The sequence below is a fragment of the Hemicordylus capensis genome, chromosome 7 (assembly GCF_027244095.1).
Source record: "Hemicordylus capensis ecotype Gifberg chromosome 7, rHemCap1.1.pri, whole genome shotgun sequence".
In the NCBI taxonomy this organism is placed as follows: Eukaryota; Metazoa; Chordata; class Lepidosauria; order Squamata; family Cordylidae; genus Hemicordylus; species Hemicordylus capensis.
Genome location: NC_069663.1, coordinates 20,170,116 through 20,189,848, shown reverse-complemented (window position 1 = coordinate 20,189,848; position 19,733 = coordinate 20,170,116). Strand labels below are relative to the sequence as shown.

General features: G+C 42.6%; 1 protein-coding gene across 2 annotated transcripts; it reads left to right on the top strand.

The window, feature by feature from the left end:
- Positions 1–11,251: 11,251 nt before the first annotated feature.
- On the top strand, positions 11,252–19,733 carry LOC128333416 (sulfotransferase 2B1-like). 2 transcript variants are annotated; one of them, XM_053268917.1, is made up of 7 exons: positions 11,252–11,953; positions 13,715–13,863; positions 14,760–14,968; positions 15,786–15,912; positions 16,183–16,277; positions 18,564–18,744; positions 18,848–19,733. In XM_053268917.1, exons 2-7 carry the CDS (start codon positions 13,722–13,724, stop codon positions 18,955–18,957), a joined length of 864 nt encoding a protein of 287 aa, XP_053124892.1. In that variant the 5' UTR covers positions 11,252–11,953; positions 13,715–13,721; the 3' UTR covers positions 18,958–19,733. The 2 variants fall into 2 exon arrangements, with proteins under 2 accessions (XP_053124892.1, XP_053124893.1); XM_053268918.1 differs by lacking the exon at positions 13,715–13,863 and having other exon boundaries at positions 11,255–11,953.

The following is a 19,733-nucleotide window of genomic DNA, read 5'->3' as shown; positions in this document are numbered from 1 at the left end:
TTCTATGTCTCCAAAATGTTCTGCTGAAATACCAACAGTCCATCTGGATTTGCAAATAGGTAATCCAAACCATTTCCCTGATAAGACCAAGAGTCATCTATGGCTCATTCAAGGAGTTATCCCAGGAGTCATCATTCAAGGAGTCATCATCCACGGCTCAAAGAGTCATCCACGGCTCCTTCAAGGAGGCTTTTCTTCTAGAGTTTTTCTGATAATGCCAAATGCGTTTCAGCCTTGGTTAGGCCTTCTTCAGTGGCAGTCTCCCAATTATTCCTTGTAACCCATTAAGAATTGAAAATGGCCAATAGACGCACATATTACGCAAGGCACTTACTTGAGGCCTCTATTATCTCCCAGGTCTTACAACTAGTAGAATCTTGATCCAATGACTCTTTCAGCTCGTGCTTTCTGATCTCAATAGCAAGAGGAGCAGGAGTGGGTGAGAGGTCAGCCAGCAAGTGAAGAGAGTCCCCCGTGCTGTTGGGAGGTGCATGGAATACAGGCCCTCTGCCCTCGCTACGCCACTGGATCATGCATGGCTTAGGTGCTTCAGGTTCCCATTTATCTCCCAGGATAGAGCTTCTTTTTACAGGAATGTGGGAGTATCTTTAACCCAGGCTAATGGGTCCTCAACAGCTGATATGAGTGACAGAGAACACCAGAGGCTGATCACAAGTTTGGCTTCCTTTGGTAATGCTGGCCTTTGACTGTAATAAAGATTGATGGATAGATTGTTAAGTGGGGAGGCAGATGGGACACAGAAAATGTCTCCAGTTCTGGTTAGCACTGTGAGCCTACCTGAAAGGGCTGTTGTATGGGCCCTTGAGATAATGTATGTGCCATGCTTGATTAGACTGCAAGAAACATGTTGCATAAGTGTGAGGCATTGTGGGGGAAACGAAAGGTTAATCTTGGATGGTAGGCTCTGGAAAGAAGGTTGGGAGGGGAAACAGAGGAGGATCAGAATTAGAGGCTACCGGCTGCAGAGTGTGACTGGCTGGATTCTAAGGTAATGTGGAGATCCTTTCTAGTGCCAGAGAAGGGGGGGAATCAATGATTTCTTCTGGGATAGAGGGGTGCCAGGTGTCATAGGGACATAGGAAGCTACCATATAGTGATCATAGGTCCATCTTGCTCACTATTGTCTACCCAGACTGGCCTCGGCTTCCCCTAGGTTGCAGGCAGGAATTTCTCTCAGCCCTACCATGGAGATGCTGCCAGGGAGGGAACTTGGAACCTTCTGTTCTTCCCAGAGTGGTTCCATCCCTTAAGGGGAATATCTTACAGTGCTTGCATATCAAGTCTTCAATTCATATGCAACCAGGGCAGATCCTGCTTGGCTAAGGGGACAAGTCATGCTTGCTACCACAAGACCAGCTCTTGTGCTCACATTGTATAACACAATGTGTGTTATACAAACACACACGTGCATGCGCATGCACACATTTATTGTATGCAGTACTCCAATTGTGGACAGCTGCTGCACATTGAGTCGACACTTTCAACAAGCTGTCCACCACGACCCCGAGATCCCTCTCCTGGTCAGTCACCGACAGCTCAGATCCCATCAGCATATACTTGAAGTTGGGTTTTTTCGTTGTTTCGTTACTGCTTTATGCTGATGATATTGTCCTATTATCTCAAACCACGATAGGGTTAAGCCGTGCCTTAACTTCTCTGAGTGTCTATACTGTGAAGGAGGCCTTGGAGGTAAACTATACCAAGACTAAGGTGATGGTTTTTGCAAAATGCCCCCAAACCCATAAATGGTCCATAAATGGACATAATATTGAGTAGGTCAAGGTTTGCAATTATTTAGGGGTTGTATATCATTCCAGCGGATCCCGGAAAGCTCATCTTAGCTTTGTTTCTCACAGTGCCCAACAGACGGCAAATGTGATTAAATCTTTTTACTTCTCGAGAGGTGCTCCTTTTGTCCCGGCGGCTGTCAGATTATTTAAAGCTAAAATATATCCTCAAATTGTTTATGGTGCGCAAATTGGGCCTTCTGATAATTTTACAATATTAGAAGCAGTTCAAACTAAATTCTTTTTTTATTTTTATTTTTTCCAAATTCAATTTTTATTAATTTTTAACAATAATAAGCATTAACAATCATAATAAACACAAATGGACTTCCCGCGCACCTCCCTTCGTGAAATAACAACTATAAAGTTTAGCCTTATTATAATATTAATAAAAAAACAAAAATTAAAACCTTTAAAATAAAAAAAAGAACCATTAATCTACCCAACCTGCATTTCAAATTTCAAATCCTGCTGTAAGATCAATAGTAGGAAAATAATTCTTTAAATACAACAAAAAAGGTCTCCAATCTTCCTTGAAACATTCTAAGCTTTGATCTCTTATCAATGTTGTAAGTTTTGCCATCTCTGCATATTCCAAAGTTTTTATCAGCCAATCTTCTTTTGAAGGCAGTTCATTACTCTTCCATTTCTGTGCATATATTATTCTGGCCGCCGTAGATGCATACATGAAAAGAGTTAAGTTATTTGTAGAAATTACTCCTTGTGTTATTCCTAGCAGGAAGGATTCTGGCTTCTTAGGAAATGACACTTTAAATATTTTCTTTAATTCATTATATATCATGTCCCAATAGGCCTTAGCCTTCCCACAGGTCCACCACATATGGAAAAAAGTACCTTCAGTATGCCCACACTTCCAACATTTGTTTGAAACATTTTTATACATTAATGCCAGTTTTTTTAGTGTCAGATACCATCTGTACATCATTCTATAATAATTTTCCTTCAAAGCATAACAAGCAGTAAATTTTAAATCACTCTTCCATAACTTTTCCCAAGCTGCCATTTCTATATTATGTCCAACATCTTGAGCCCACTTTATCATAGTTGTTTTAACTACTTCCTCTCTTGTCTCCTCTAAAAGTAACATTTTATACATTTTAGAAATCAATTTTTCATCATCTTGGCATAATTCCTTCTCGAAATTCGAAATTTGATCCTCAAATCCAACTTTGAGGTCTTTCTTATAAATCTCATTTAACTGATAGTACTGAAACCAATCTCTAACCAAGTTTTGTATTTCAGTTAAGCTTTTTAACTTACAATCCTTTCCATGAAAATACAACAAATCTCTGTAAGTACCCCAACACATCTGCATGTTTACTTCTTTACGCGAAAAAGCTTCGATCGGGGATATCCATAACGGAGTTTTTGGTTCTAACCAGTTTTTATATTTTAACCATACCCTCATTAAACTCCTTCTTACATAATGATTCAAAAAGTCTTTATGTATTTTACTTTTTTCATACCATAAGTAAGCATGCCATCCAGACCTTCTATCGAATCCCTCCAGATCAAGAACTCTGGGGTTTCTCAATGTTATCCATTCCTTTAACCATGTCAAACAAACAGCTTCAAAATACAACCTTAAGTCTGGCAAGGTAAGACCACCTCTTTCCTTTGCATCTGTTAAGTTCTTAAAGTTTATTCTTGGTCTTTTCCCCTGCCAAACAAACTTAGTTATATCCTTCTGCCATTGCCTAAAACAAGTCAAATTATTAATTATAGGGATAGTCTGAAAGAGAAATAACATTTTAGGTAAAACATTCATCTTCACCACTGAGATTCTTCCCATTAAAGATAAATTCATTTTAGACCATCTTTGCAAATCATTTTTCACTGAGTTCCATATTTTAACATAATTATTGGCAAACAACAGAGTTATTATTTGATAACCAAACTCCCAAATATTTCACTTTCTTCTCCACTCTTAACTCACTTATTTCAAAGAATCTGTCTTTAGTTTTCTGATCTATATTTTTAGTCAAGACCTTGGTTTTAGTCTTATTTATATAAAATCCAGCCAGCTGACCAAATTGTTGTATCTTATCCAAAAGTCTTTCAATCTTGTCCATTGGATTTTCTAAAAATAGCACAACATCATCTGCAAAGGCTCTCAACTTATAGTCTTGTTTCCCAATTTTGGGACCATGTAATTCATCATCTTCTCTAATACTTCTACAAAGCACTTCTAAAACCAATATAAAAAGCAATGGGGAAAGTGGACAACCTTGTCTAGTCCCTTTTTGTATTACACAGTTATCTGATAATTCCCCATTTACAATAATCTTAGCGTATTGTTCTGAGTAAATAGTTTTAATTGCTCTAATAAAGTTATTGCCAGCAGTTATTTCCTCTAATAGTCCCCACATAAATTGCCACGAAATGTTATCAAAAGCTTTCTCTGCATCCAAAAAAATCATCGCCATCTGTTTATCATTATGTTTTTCATAGTACTCCAATACATTCAAAACTGTTCTAACATTGTCTCTCAATTGTCTCTTTGGCAAAAAACCAGCTTGATCTTCATGAATGAAATCTCTTAATACAACTTTCATTCTTCTTGCCAAAACAGCAGCAAAAAGTTTATAATCATTATTTAAAAGTGAAATTGGTCTATAATTTTTAACTAATGTTATTTTTCCCCCAAATTCAATTTTTATTAATTTTCAACAATAATAACCATCATAATAAACAAAAATGGACTTCCCGCTCACCTCTCTTCGTGAAATTACAACTATAAAATTTACCCTTATTATAATAGTAATAAAAAACATAAATTTAAACCTTTAAAGTTAAAAGAAAAAAAAAATCACTATTCTACCCAACCTGCGTTTCAAAACAAATCCTGCTGTAAGATCAATAATAGGAAAATAATTCTTTAACTACAACACTCTTCCATTTCTATGCATATATCATTCTGTCCACCGTCGATGCATACATGAAGAAAGTCAAACCATTTGTAAAAATTACTCCTTGTGTTATTCCCAGCAGGAAGGATTCTGGCTTCTTGGGAAAAATCACTTTCTTTAATTCATTATATATCATGTCCCAATAGGCCTTAGCCTTCCCACAGGTCCAAATACCTTCCGTGTGCCCACATTTCCAACGTTTGTTTAAAACATTTTTATACATTAATGCCAGTTTTTTAATGTCAGATACCATATAAATCATTTTATAATAATTCTCCTTCAAAGCATAGCAAACAATAAGTTTTAAGTGACTCTTCCATAATTTTTCCCAGGCTGCCCTTTCTGTAATTATGTCCAACATCTATACTAAAACCAGTCTCTAACCAAATTTTATATTTCAATTAAGCTTTTTAACTTACAATCCTACCCATAAAAATACTACAAATCTCTGTAAATACCTCAACACATCTACTATACATATTTGATTCTTTACACAATAAAGCTTCAATCAAAGGTAACCATAATGAAATTTTTTGTTCTAATATACAAACAATTCTAACCAATTTTTATATTTTAACCATACCCTCATTAATCCCCTTCTTACATAATAATTCAAAAAATCTTTATATATTTTACTTTTTTTGTACCCTAAGTAAACATGCCATCCAAACCTTCTATCAAGACCCTCCAGATCAAAAACTCTGGAATTTCTCAGTGTTATCTATTCCTTTAACCATATCTAACAAACAGCATCAAAATACAACCTTAAATCTGGCAAGGTAAAACCACATCTTTAGAATTTATTCTTAATCTTTTCCCCTGCCAAATAAGCTTAATTATATCCTTCTGCCATTGCCTAAAACAAGTCATATTATTAATTATAGAAATATTCTAAAAAAGAAATATCATTTTAAGTAAAGCATTGTTCTTCACCACTGAAATTCTTCTCATTAAAAATAAATTCATTTTAGACCATCTTTGCAAATCCTTTTTCATTGAGTTCCATATTTTAGCATAACTTTGACCAAATTACTATATCTTATCCAAAAATCTTTCAATCTTGTCCACTGGATTTTCTAAAAATTTAGATCCATATGGACTGATTTAAATTATATATTTATGGAACAGGATGCTCAGAAGATAAATCTTTATTATATTTCCGCCAAAATTCTTGTGCTTTGGGGAGCTCAGTAAGTCTATTTCTCTTGTTTTTGCAGAAAAAAGAGAGTCCCTCTGGCAATTCCCATCTAAAACATATTCCCTTGGCATTTAATGCATCCGTCAAAAATCTGTAATCCTCACGTTTTCTTAGAATTCTAGCTGGAATTTCCTTCAAAATTTTTATTTGATGAGCTTGAATTGTTAAGGCTGTGGTGAGATGAGCCTGGATGATTCGTTCAGCTATTGATTTAGTAGTGAACTGTACTAGACAGTCCTTGATTAGTTTATTTCTTGTGGCAAAATCCGAGTTTTGACGAAAAGCTATCTCAATCTGGGCCTCCATCTCTCCTGCTGTAATTCCCAAAAGTAGTGCAAGTTCTTCTCCAAGTAGTTTCTTAATATTCTGGTTGGGAATTTCTGGAATGCCCCTAAACCTTAAAAATTTCTCTTTTTGTCTTAATTCCAGCAAAGCCATTTGATCTAATAGTCTTTCTCTGTCATCTTTCAGTGATCCCAAATCTTTCTCTAAAGCTTCCACTCTTAATCTAAATTCTTTATTATCCTGTGCTAATTTCATGACAGTTTCATCAATCTTTGAGATTTTATCATTTAATCCATTCAAATTCTGTTTCATCTGGGTCATATCCAAAAAGACTTGTTTGAGGGCAGTGGCATTTGATTGCAATATTTGCTTCATCTCAGAGAGCATTTGGTCCATAGCTACAGGTGTTGTGGTTTCCCCTACACCTGAATCTGGAAGTGAAGGTTTCCTGGCTTGTATATGCGTCTGACTCTGATGAGCTTTGCCTCTCATAATGATATGAAGGGGTTAAGAAAAGAAAAATACTTGCAGAGCGGTGTTTGTCCTTGATCTCAAAACAGAAAGTAGAAGCCTGTGCTTATTTCTCAAGTATAAACAGTTCTGCAGTGTGGATTCTGTCTAATCACTGGCATTTAGAATTTTCTCACGGTGGTGTGGAACATCTGTTGTTTTCATTGGTTAAGAAGAATGATAGGCAGAGTCCATAGCAAATAGGAAACACCAAAATGTCTCTTCTTTAAGCTTAAAGAATAGCAATCCCCACTAATGAAATCCTTTCCGAATGTTAAAAAATTTTAATCAACAATTTAAGTCTAAAAGTTTAGTATTTAGCAAACAAAGAAAAAGAAAGAATTCCTTTCTTCAATCCAAAGAGGAACTTACAGCCTTATCTGTAGCGTCTTTCCCAGAAACGCATGAGGAATTTCATCAATTTGTCATCATCATTCACTAAAGAGGTGAGCTTCTGAACTTCAAACATTAATTATATCCAAGCCATAGAAATTGTCTGCCGGGCAGCTTCAGTCATGAAGATTTCCTGAGAAGGGGACAAGCGAAGATGGAATCCTTTCCCCTGCCGATCACCTTGAGACAAAAACCGAGCTTTTCAGCCCAATCCCTGAATCAGATAACCAGCATATGAGAAATCGTGGTTTATCTTGGGTCAGTCCTTTAATCCAGGACGACGTGGGAGGGTTTTGAAGCCTCAAAAAACCCCTTATTTCTCCTTCTCGTCTCCTCTTTGCAGAGGAGCAGCCAGCTGCCCCGGCATTACAACCGGAAGTCTTCAATTTTTAACTAATGTTAGATCTTGATCTGGCTTAGGGATTATTGCAATATTTGCATACTTCCACGAATCCAGCATAATCCCTTTTTGTAAAATGTCATTCATAGTCCATTGAAGAAGTTGTAAAATTTGATCTTTAAATAGCTTATAGTACAAGGCTGACAGTCCATCAGGCCCAGGGGCCTTGTTGGATTTAGCTTGATTTATTGCTTCTGTTGCTTCCATAAGTGTTATTGGAGCATTCATAATTTCTATTTGTTGCTGAGAACGTTTTGGAATATTTTTGGTTCTAAGAAACTGCTCTATTTTTTTGTCTTCTACTGTTTTACCTTTATATAATTCTGAGTAATATTTGAAAAATTCCATTCTTATCTCCTTTCCATTATAAGAGAGCCCATTTTTTGTAAATATTTTGGATATAAAATTTTTCTTCCTCTCAAATCTAATTTTCCAAGCTAACAACTTGCCTGGTTTGTTTGCAAACTCAAATGATCTTTGCTTAACATATTTCAAATTCTGTTCAAGTTCATTTGCTATTAACATAGAAAGTTGTTGTAGTAAGATCTTGATAGCTTGAGAAACCTTCTTCTTATCTTTAGCCCATAGCAGTTCCCTTTCCTTTTTGGAGATCTGCATCAATAATGCCTCTTTTTTCAATCCTCTTTGCTTTTAAAAATATGCATTTTGCTGTATGAAAAAACCTCTCATAACCGCTTTACTTGCATCCCAGACAATTTTGTTATCCATTCCTTGATTTAGATTCAGTTCAAAGTAGTCAAAGTAGTTCAAAGTAGTCAAAGTTGGATTGATGCCAGCTTGAGTGATCTCCCAATAGATCTAGAGCTGGAAATTGCTCATTGTAAAAAAAAGAAAGGGGGGGGGGAGGATGGACAAGGAGACAAATCTAGGTTACACATTGCCTTTATTCGAGAGCACACCTCCACTCATCAAATGATTGACAAAATAGCACAGTAAGTCGTTTTAAGCCGCCCAGAGAAAAATTTTTATGGGGTGGCTAAAAAAGTTTGTGATCATTCATGAGAGAACATGTGGCATACCTTGTACCGGAGGGCAAGGCAAAGGTTAAACTTAGCTGGTACATTTGGGAAGAGAGCAGGGAGGGAAAAGCAGAGGAGGATCAGAATTAGAGGCTACCAGCTGCAGAGTTTGACGGACTGGATTCTAAGGTACGTTGGAGATCCTATCTAGTTCTAGAGAAGGGGGATTAACTATCTCTTCTGGGATGGAGGGGTGCCAGGTGCCCTTTTGCTTAGAAGGGGTGTGTGTGTGTGTGTGTGTGTGTGTGTGTGTGTGTGTGTGTGTGAACTGCTTGGGGCTTATCAGGCAATCAATTGAAGCACGTCTTCCTGCCATTTTGGCCCTTGTGGAATAGTCCTAGGAAGCCCATTTTGAAGGCCCTCCTCTGAAAAGCAGCATTTTCTCTCCCCCCCGCCAGCAGTAGAGGGAGGTGGGTATGTTGCTGGAACATAGGAAGATAGGAAGCTGCCATATACTGAGTCAGACCATAGGTCCATCTAGCTCAGTATTGTCTACCCAGACTGGCAGTGGCTTCTCCAAGGTTACAGGCAGGAATCTCTCTCAGTCCTATCTTGGAGAATCCAGAGAGGGAACTTGGAACCTTCTGCTCTTCCCAGAGCAGCTCCATCCCCTAAGGGTCAATATCTTACAGTGCTCATTCATCAAGTGTGAGCTCCCCTTTGGATGTTGGTTTGATTTTTTTCCTCCTGTGTACATAGTGGCCCCCACTGATAGAAACAGAAGCCCAATTCAGACATTATGTTCTTTGGGTGAAAATATATTGAATAGGCTTGTGCATTTCGATTTGGGTAGAAAACGTTTTGTGCCCGAAATTGGCAATTTTGGAAGTTTTGTAACCAAAACAAAATCAAGAATTAAAAAACAGAGATTTTTGTTTCCAGATCGAAATGACTGCATTTCGGACAGAATGCTTTGTTCTTCGGAAAAGCATTGCAATTGAAATTTACTTCTCTGACTCTCTCCACTCCAGCTGAGGCACTGAGTGATTAGCAGAAGATAAGATATGCAAAAATCTGTTGAGCATGGATGGTTTAGTTATGTATGTGTTGTATTCAGTGTGATTGAAATGCGAACTGACCTTGCAAAGGGATTTGGAAGACAGCATTTTGAGACAGAAATACCCAAATATCTTGGGGAGCTCAATGCGATTCCAAAGCTCTTGCTGAAAGACATGGTATTGTGTGGAGAAGCTTTTCGAGAAGCTTGTTAGGAAAGTTCTGAAATTACACAGGTTTTTCTTTCCAAAGGTTTAGAAAGAATCTCCTGACTTGTTCAGGGGTCTTTTGAAGAGCTATTTTGTTTTTATGATTTTTATGCGTTATAGTGGTGTCTAAGTTTTGTTGCCCAAGTTGAGCAGTCTAATGTAATTTAGGCCACAAATTTGGTGGGACATGATGTCTAAGCCAGGGGTTCTCAACTTTTGCCATTGCAGGGACAGGTCATCCACATGGGACTACAGGAGACAAAAGGAGTGGGGTGGGGAATATCCCTGGCAATTTATTGACATCCCCAGAAATCTTAGTTGCTTCTGTCTTTCTTGTAACCATGATCCATGGTTTTGCACTTTCTTAAATGCGGTGATGATAAATCTCAACAATTCTGAACAGTAGGCTGATTTGTTTGGGCTACGGCTCACTCCACTTCAGTTAAATGAACATTTGAAGCTGTTCCATAGTACCAAGGCAGTTTTGTTTTATTTTATTACATTTTATATCCTGCTTGTCCTCCGAGCCCAGAGCAGTGTACTACATACTTAGGTTTCTCCTCACAACAACCCTGTGAAGTAGGTTAGGCTGAGAGAAGTGAATGGCCCAGAGTGACCCAGCTAGTATCATGGCTGAATGGGGATTTGAACTCAGGTCTCCCTGGTCCTATTCCAGCACTCTAACCACTACACCACGCTGGCTCATTGGTCTATCTTGCTATCTCAAATGACCTGTGGTCACTGTTCCATGGGGAGGAAGTGTTTTTATTGAAAGATGGCTTGAATCCACAAATGGGTTGTGCTGCTGTGCTAGTGCCACAGGGACAGGCTCCCAGCCGCTGCAAAATTCTCAAATAACTGTGCCAAAAATTAAGTGTCGTTGATGTTCATCATTCTCTTCACTCTTTCAACTTGTTTATGTAGGGCTTCAGAGGCAAAACAGTGGGTTGGGTGGCAGTGCTCCAAGGGTGGTGCACCCAGATTCCAAATAAGGCAAAGGGCTAATTTCTTAGGATTTTTTTACGCATCTTTAAGATTTTTCCCCAGAGGCAATAATGGAGGTTTCAGCAGCCCCATAACTCTACCTGGGGGGCACTGGGATGGTCCGAAGCGAGTGGTGGTGTAATGCACAGAAGATGCCAACCACTCCCCTGGATTGCTAACCCATTGGGATACTGGGCTTTGTTGTTTCTGAAGTGTTGAGTTTAGATTCTCTGGTAGCAAATGAGATTTTTAATGAAAAACCATGAATCCACTCTCATATGCTACTAGAGAATCTACTCTCAGAACACCTCTAGAACAACAAAACCCTGTACTTCATGGGTTGGCAACCCATGTGGGTGGTTGGCACCCTATGTGCACTACACTTCCACTTGCTCTGGGCCACCCCAGTGCCCCTCAAGTGGAGTTATGGGACTGCAGAACCCTCCATTATACCCTACAAGGAAAATCTGAAAGATACGTAACTTCATCAATTCTTTAAAAATCAGCCCTTTGCAAAATTCCTCTGAAAAAATTGTGGTTGCTTCCTTGTACCAACAGGGCACTACCACCAACCACACTCCACTCTGAGCCACCCTTTCCCCCCACCCCACGTGAAGCTATACTTTTCCTGAAACCTCCATCATACCTTATGGAGAAAATCGGAAAGATGCACAAACTTCAAAAATTAACCAAAAATCAGCGGTTTGCCCAATTCCTTTGAAATTCATTGGGCACTATAAACCCCACCCACTCTTTTGACCATGTGACCCATTTTAAAATCTGTATTAATTTGGATTCAGTTTTGGATTAATTCAGATACAAAACAAAACTGGGTTGATCCAGAAGGATTAATTTCAGACAAAATACAAAATGGGCTTGATTTGGATTTGGTACAAATCAAAACAGAAAGAATACAAAATGTGCAACCCTAATATTGAAGTCTGTGTCTTCCACAGCAGCACATAGTGCCCTCTTGGAACTGAATCAAGGCACAGGAAGAGAAATATCAGGCACAGCAGAGTTAACAGCTCAAAGGAGAAGACAAGGCTCAGACCAGAGGAGGCAACTAACTTTGGATTCTCTCCTAAAGACGACAGCCAGCAAGCCCGCCAGCTAGCCAGCAAATCATTAAATCTATCCAAACAATCAATCGATCAATCAACCAACCAACAAGAAAACAAGGGGGAAAGGACAAGCTAGGTTTGTTAGAGTTTGTTTTCTGGCAGGATAGATTTGTGTGTCTTTGGACAGGCCAGTTGTTGGGGTGGGGGATTAACACCAGGGGAGTCACATAGCTTAACGGAGGGGGGCACATTCCTGAGGTGACTCGCTTTCAAATGCATTCGTGAAGAAACAAGCCTCAGACCAGAGGAGATTTGCTCAGCGGAGCTTTGCCGACAAGAGTTTGCCAACAGATTTCGAAGGTTTTTGGCGTGGGGTTTAGCAGGGAAGTGTGCGGGAAACACAGGCGGTCCTCCTCAATCACAAAGGAGATACTCCATACAAGGAGAAGGTGACTACTATCCCACTTTTGTAATTTTCTTGGAAGACAGAACTTAAAACCTTTACTTAGCTGACAACTGCAGCTAAGACCTAGCTTTCAAGTAAACAAGCTTTATATATTCTATATAGCTGACAAAACCAATTCTGAAGGTTGAATGCCAGCAGGGGAGGGAGTGCTGTCCAGACTATTGCACAGAGCATTCCAGGAATGACTATCTGCCTGATGGTCAGAAGTCATGTGTGTCCACTTGGTGCAAAGAGCTCTTGGCTCTCAGGGAACAAGTTCGTTCTTTCGAAGCCAAGGTGGCTGACCTGGAGATGCTCAGTGAGGCAGAGAGGTATGTGGGTGTTATCCTCAGGGATCTGATTAGAGGCATCCCACTCCCAGGCTGACAGCTCGTGGAGAATGAAGGGCTTGGGGGAGGAGGAAATCAATCTGAGGGGCATGCTCCCTTAGAAGGGACCCTTCCTTGGTTCATATCCTCTCGCAGAAGATACTCTGGGGGTTGGGGGCCTCCTAGTAGTGAATCATTTAGATTAGATTGTTAGGGGCATAGAGTTTAGATTAGATCATTAGGGGCATAGAGAGATGGGTTTGTGACCCGCATGTAGAACACATTGTGACTTGCCTGCCTGGTGCGAAGGTTGTGGACGTCACGCAGCAGCTAGATCAGGCCTGCTCAACTTTTGCTCCCCAGCTGTTTTTGGACTAGAACTCCCATAATCCCCAGCCACAGTGGCCAATAGCCAGAGATTATGGGAGTTGTAGGCCAACATCTGCAGGAGGGCCAAAGTTGAGCAGGACTGGTCTAGATAGACTGTTAGGCAGTGCTGGGAAGGAGTCAGCTGTCAGGGTACACTTCGACACCAACAATTTTGGGAAATGCAGTCGGGAGGTCCTGGAAGCCAAATTTAGGCCTCTAGGTAGCATATAGAGGTCCCAGACCCCCAGGGTTGCATTCTCTGAAGAGCTACCTGTTCGACATGCAGGGCCAGCGAGACTCAGGTGGAGTTAAGGGTTCTAAAAGCGTGGGTGAGATGGTGGTGCCGGGAGGAGGGGTTTAGATTTGTTAGGCACTGGGATACATTTTGGGGCAAGCAAAGCCTGTACATAAGGGATGGGCTCCACTTGAACCAAGATGGAACCAGACTGCTGGTGCTTAAAATCGAAAAGGTTTCAGAGCAGCTTTTAAAATCTTGCATGGGGAGATTGTCGACAGGTCTCTGTCTGAACCTGCCCTTTCATCAATAAATCAATATGCAATATAGGAGACCAATTATTTTCACAGAGAGAAAATAATTTTGTTTATTGCCAGGGAAATCTAGTTTACCCCCAATCAAAAGGGCTTACTAGATCCCCATAATGACCCTGCAAGATTCCTGTAAAACACCTAGAAAGGCTTTAAAGAAAAAACAACCCCAAAACTTGTGCTTCTTATTCTCTCTCCCCCTTTGCAGCCTTTCAATGTCAGAAGTGACCTATCTCACCCACAAGGGGATCTTTTTCCCCATGGTCAACGATTATGCAGCAGACCACCTCAGCTTTGTGGAAAATGAATTCCAGCTGTTGGATGACGATGTAGTGAATGTTACTTATAGCAAATCAGGTAGGAATGGACACAGGTAGCAACGCGTCACAGTTGATGCTCATAGAAAGAAGGTGAAGGCCACATGAAGTTGGCTACTTACCCAGCAGGAGACGGGACAGGCAGGGGCATAGCTAGGGGAGAGGGGGCCCATGTTCACCCCTCTCCCTAGTGGCCTCTCAGACTGAGGGAGATCATGAAGAAAATAGGAAGGGTGGAGCTGGGGGGCTCTTACGAGTAGGGGGCCCTGGGTTCTCTGAAACCATCTGCTCAATTATAGCTACACCCCCGCAGAACAGGACTTTCTTTGTTTTCAATTCTGGAGCTGAGGGAGCTTTTCCATCTGAGAGCTGATATTGTATGTTCTAGCTGCAGAAGTCATTTCTGTGTCAGCCTGTTGTTTATATTCAGATCATGGGAAAGAATAGAATGAGAATTGCCAGTGTCCAGGATTGGACATCGCCCTCTTCCATGATGGGATTTGTAAAACGATTTCTGGTAGAGATCTATTGCAGTTGCTGAAAATCTAATTTCAGTAGTTTGAAAATCCCATTTTCTGCAATGAGATTTTAAACATTACTTCTGGTAGGATTCTATTTCCGATTTCTGTTTTTGTGTTGAATCGATCCGAATCGGCCTGCTTGGATTCCATTCCTATTCAGCCCTGATGCTTCACACAGCCTTATTTTCCAGGACTTTGTCAGCTGGGAGATCTTTGTCATATGGAGTTTTAACACAGCACAAAAATCCTGCCCTTCTGACTCTCCCAAAGGATATCCTTATTGTGACTTCAGCACTGGGCCTGAGCATCTGATTGCAGGGTGCCAGAATAGCTAGCTGTTAAAGAAAATCCATTCTGATTGGTATAAGGGCGGGGGGAGTAGAGGGAAGATCATGATTGCTGAACTCCCTTCTAGGTACCCATTGGATGGCGGAGATCTTGGGTTTGATCCGTCATGATGGGGACCCCACATGGGTACTCAGTACTCCATTGTTTCAACGGACACCCTGGTTGGAATTTGTTAGGGGCTTGAAGACTGCCCTTGAATATCCTTCACCCAGGATGATGAATTCTCACCTTCCAGTCCAGCTTTTCCCTAAATCCTTTCTCAACTCCAAGGCCAAGGTAAGAGAAGGCAAAACTCTCTTCCTGCCTATCTGTGTCACAGATGAGAAATGCTGGTCAGTGTGTACTTGACACCGACCGTCTACAGGAAGGTACTGTAGGTACTTATGTACTGAAGCAAATCATGGGGCCATATTCAGCCTGTTGTTGTTGTTGCTGTTGCTGCTGCTGTTAGGTAAGCATGAATGACTCTTTCCCCTTAGTATTTATTTACTATTTATTTATTTGAGAGTGAAATAAATAAATAAGATGGATCCTTCTCCCTAAAGGGCTCACAATCCAAAATAAACATAATATGGACACCAGCAAAAGTCACTGGAGGTACTGTGCTGGGGGTGGATAGGGCCAGTTATTCTCCCCCTGCTTAAAAAAGGCGAATCACCATGTTAAAAGGTGCCTCTTTGCCATGTTAGAGGGGCAAACCCTTGGGGTTTTTTCTGGTCCTCGCTCATACTGGGAAATAGCACTTCCCCCCTCACATGGCACTTCCAAGAAGAAGCATTGTATAGTGGTTAGAGTGTTGCCGTAGAATCAGGCAAACCTGAGTTCAAATCCTCGTTCAGCCATGGAACTCACTGACTCTGGGCCAGTCACATCTCTCTCAGGCTAACCTACCTCACATGGTTGTTTTGTGGATAATCATCACCATGTATGCCTCTCTGGGCTCCTTGGAGGAAGAGCAGGAGAGAAACAAACAAATAAAATACCCCCCACCCGATTTTGCCATTTGCCTCTGGGTGGAAGCAACCACCTGACCCTTGTGGGGGCCGAGAAGGGGATGCTTTCCCTCTGAATGATGCCCCCGCCTCTCCCACAGGTGGTCTATACCTTGCGCAACCCCAAGGACGTGCTGATCTCACACTACTACTTCTCCAAGGCTTTGAGGGTATTCAAAGACCCTGGAACAGTCCAAGAGCACATGGAAGAATTCCTGAGTGGAAATGGTAGGGAAGCTGCTGACCACTCACCCTATGGTTTCCATTAGGCCAGCAGGACTTGCATAACCTTCTAGCATGTCATTTTGTTGGTGTTGATTGCATGTCGGGATGGGGGGCTGTTCATTCAAAATGGGCATATCCGCATGTGCTCCAAATACCTTTTAAAGACAAGTATTTGGGGCATCTTTAGAGGTTGGACTAGAGGCCCTCTGAGGTTCCCTCCAGCTCTGACATTCAAGGAGCAGGTTATGCTCAACCCTTTCCTTGCTCCTCCAGTGCCCTATGGCTCTTGGTTTGACCACGTGAAAGGCTGGATGGAGATGAAGGACAGAGCCAACTTCTTCTTCATCACCTACGAAGAGATGCAGCAGGTAAGGTCCCCTCCCTGGTTGGTTCCACACAGAGGGGCACCTCGGGAATTTTAGAGCCAAAAGGCCTTTGGAGGCCCCCCTCCCCAGACTAGTCATGATGGCTGAACGGGCTGATTTTGGTTTATTACCCATAGGGGCGGAGCCACCACTTGGCAAACTGGTTCAAAGAACCCGGGACGCCGTCAATCAGGGGCTGCACCTCGTGGCCCTGACACGCCCCCGCATTTGATGGCAGATGTTTGGGTGTTAGCATTATTTCACTCACAAACAGGGCCGTGCGGCCCCATTTGGGAACAAATTTGGTTCGCGCTGCATTGGCAGTGCGGGCTGGAGCAATTCTCCCTGCCTTTAAAGGCAGAGAGAGGCACTCCTGGCCTTCCTGCCAATGCAGTGGGGCCGACCTCCCTCCCCAATTGAGCCATGCGGAGTTCAGCCCGCTCTCCACAATGCAGCATGGTCTGATCTGCCTTCCAAACGGGGCCGTATTGCCCCGATTGGGAGGGAGACCATGCCCCGGTGTCTGATGTCAGATGCATGGATGTGGCTAGCCAGGCCCCCGTGTCTGACATCAGATGTGGGGGCGGGGCTAGGGGCTGTGGCAGTGGCAGTGGCTGTACATGGGCTGCCACCAGCCTTGCTTAGGGGACTGATTACCGCATTGCTGGAAATAAACCAAGATCTGAAACCCACTTCACACCTTGAGGTTATTCTTATGATCAGCCGGAATCGGGCTAGGGGAGTCCAGCCTGATTTTGGCTGATTGTGGGAGCCACCAGGCTCGCAGGCAAGCCTGGTTGCCTCCTGGCAGTTAACCCACCTAAGTACCCCTCCTCCCTTTAAGCAAACTCAGCAAACCCATTTTTTAAAAATAATCAGTTGCTGCGCTGCGGCTCCGCGCCGTGGCTACTCATGAGTAACCCGCTGGAGGGGAGGTGAAAAGCCACCTCCAGTCTCTGGGGGTCTCTGTGTGGGGCATGTGTGGAGGTCTCTGTGTGGGGTCTCTGTGTGGGGGTCCCTGTGTGCGGCATGCTGGAGCTTCTGGGGGGCAATCGGCCCCCGTTCCCCCCAGCACCCGCCGGCTCTGTTACAGAGCTGGCAGTCATATGGGTAGCCGGTTCGGCTGCCCAGAGCAAGCTGTCTGCTCCTGTGCGGGGAGAGCAGGCTAAGCCCACTCTCCCCGCTCACCCTTAGAAACCGGGTCTCACTGATTGTGAGACCTGGCTCCTTGGCTAGAGATCTCCATTTATTCAAAAGTTCAGCTTCTGAGGATGCTGAATGCTACTTTTGTTTCAATAATTGTCACACCCTGGGCCAAGCTCCTTTGAGTATGTGTAGAGGTCCCTCTCTTCCTGAGTCAGGCATTTTTGCTTTTAAAATAAAAGGGCCTAAGGCAAAATGCAACCCAGGGCCCTATTCATGTCATATGAGTGCCAGTTTTACTCATCCTTACAACTTCAAAAGCGGGGAGTAAGTCCTGCCCAAGCTGTCATTCACCCCCTCCGGCCAACCGGCTCATGCTTACCACATCCTTTCTCTGAAGTGGGATCCAGCTTGCCACTCATGGCATCCTCAGCCATCACCTTTATGGTGCCTCCCCCATCAGACAAAGGGGGCTATAAGCATGACTTGGCCAGCTGGAGGGGGTGAATGACAGCATGGGCTCTGCCCACTGAGGCCTATGCACCCCTCCTTGAGCCAGCAGCAGGTTAGAAGGAAAAGTGACTGATTGTCATGGCTTTCTTGTGGGAACCATGAAAACTCTTGCAAAGTTAAGCGTGCTGAAAATGTCCTCTCATTTGAGTCAGTTTGGACAATACCTTACTGGCCTACACAATAAAGAAGGGGACGTGTCAAGGGCGTGCCAGGTGTGATATTCTCTGCAGATAATCCTACGGTGTCCAACATGTTGGGACTCCTCCTCTCTGCCTTTGTACGTGTGAACACAGCTAGCGCCCATACTGTATGCATACAGTTGAGCTGGGACCTAGATTCTGATATTCTTCAAAATCTCCTACTTAGGTGATTGGACATTCCCTGGTTGTGTGCTAGCTGAGAGATACCCTATACTAAGATGACAGGCAGGCATTCAACTGATTGAGAGCGACTTGCGTTCTGCTCCTGTCCTCACAGTAGTGGTTGAGAAGCCAATGTGCATGGCATCCACTTTGCCAGATGGACCCTACGCAATGACACTCTTTCCACTCCTCTCATAAAAGGGTAGCTCTCCTTGCGCCAACCTGCATCCATGCCCCCTCAGCCCTCGTTATCTGCTCTTGTCCTCCCCAGGACCTGCGAAGCAGTGTGGGGAGGATCTGCCGCTTCCTTGGTAAGGAGCTGAACAGCCAGCAGATTGACTCGGTGGTGGAAAATGCCTCCTTCCAGAAGATGAAGGACAACAAGATGTCCAACTTCTCCCAAGTACCCGACATGTATATGGACCACAGTAAAGGAAAACTAATGAGGAAAGGTAAATGCCGTGTCAAAGGGGTGTCTACAGCTGTTGCCCTCAAGGAGTTGGATATCTGGCACAACCTGTTTGTGGTTAATGGCCTCCTCTTGTGATGTTTCAGGGATCTCCGGAGACTGGAAGAACCTCTTGACGGTGTCCCAGAGTGAACACTTTGACCGTGTTTATCGGGAGAAAATGTTGGGTATGAACATGACCTTCCCATGGGACTGAAGATAGCCAGGCGATTCCTCATAGCATTGTGTGTGCTCACATTCCATATCTCATCTGCTACAAGCCCTTTTAATATGAACTGGGCCCTCTTACTGGTCAATTCTTTCCCGCTGTGATGTAGTAAAGTTGCTGAGACATGGTTCTTGAAGCAGAAGGCACAATGTTCCCAGTCTGCCTCCCAGAAGCAATAACATCTAACCAAGTCCCAGAGTGTTTAGCCTGTTTTTAATGTTTAGCCTGTTTTTAAGGTTTCCATACAGCAGAGGGAAGCAGTGGGTAGAATATACCCAAGGTTACCGTCTGAAGCCACTAACTCTAGAGCGGCCCCAGGGATCACCTCATTGGCTTCTCAGGTGTCAGGGCACAAGGTTTAAACACAATCTGGGGTTTTTAAAAGGCCCTTTGTCATTATTCTTTCAAAGTGCTGATTTCCACTGCTTCTCACTCTAATCGGCTCACAGGTCTGCGCTTCCACATTTCTTTGTGAGCTGTTTCACACGACACAGTTTTCTGACCTAAATGTCATGACTATGTAGGATATTCTCTATGTAGGATATTATTGGCTTCCACTCTCTCGTGTCCATGATTTTTTTTTAGCATTCGTGGATTATAACCGTCCGATGCAAACAGTTCTGCTCCTGAGTGCAGAGCGATTACTGCTCCTCATGGAACAAATCTGCTAACACATTCACCAGTTTTCACACATGCAGATGTAAAATAGACTAATACTGAGGCTGTGTTGAAACGCTGAAATAAAATGCTTACTTGAAAAAAGA

Excerpts from the sequence above, each read along its gene's own strand:
- LOC128333416 (XM_053268917.1), top strand. The coding sequence starts at position 13,722 with ATGTCAGAAGTGACCTATCTCACCCACAAGGGGATCTTTTTCCCCATG. Across the intron at positions 16,278-18,563 it reads CCTACGAAGAGATGCAGCAG|GACCTGCGAAGCAGTGTGGG; the intron begins GTAAGGTCCCCT and ends TGTCCTCCCCAG. Across the intron at positions 18,745-18,847 it reads AGGAAAACTAATGAGGAAAG|GGATCTCCGGAGACTGGAAG; the intron begins GTAAATGCCGTG and ends GTGATGTTTCAG.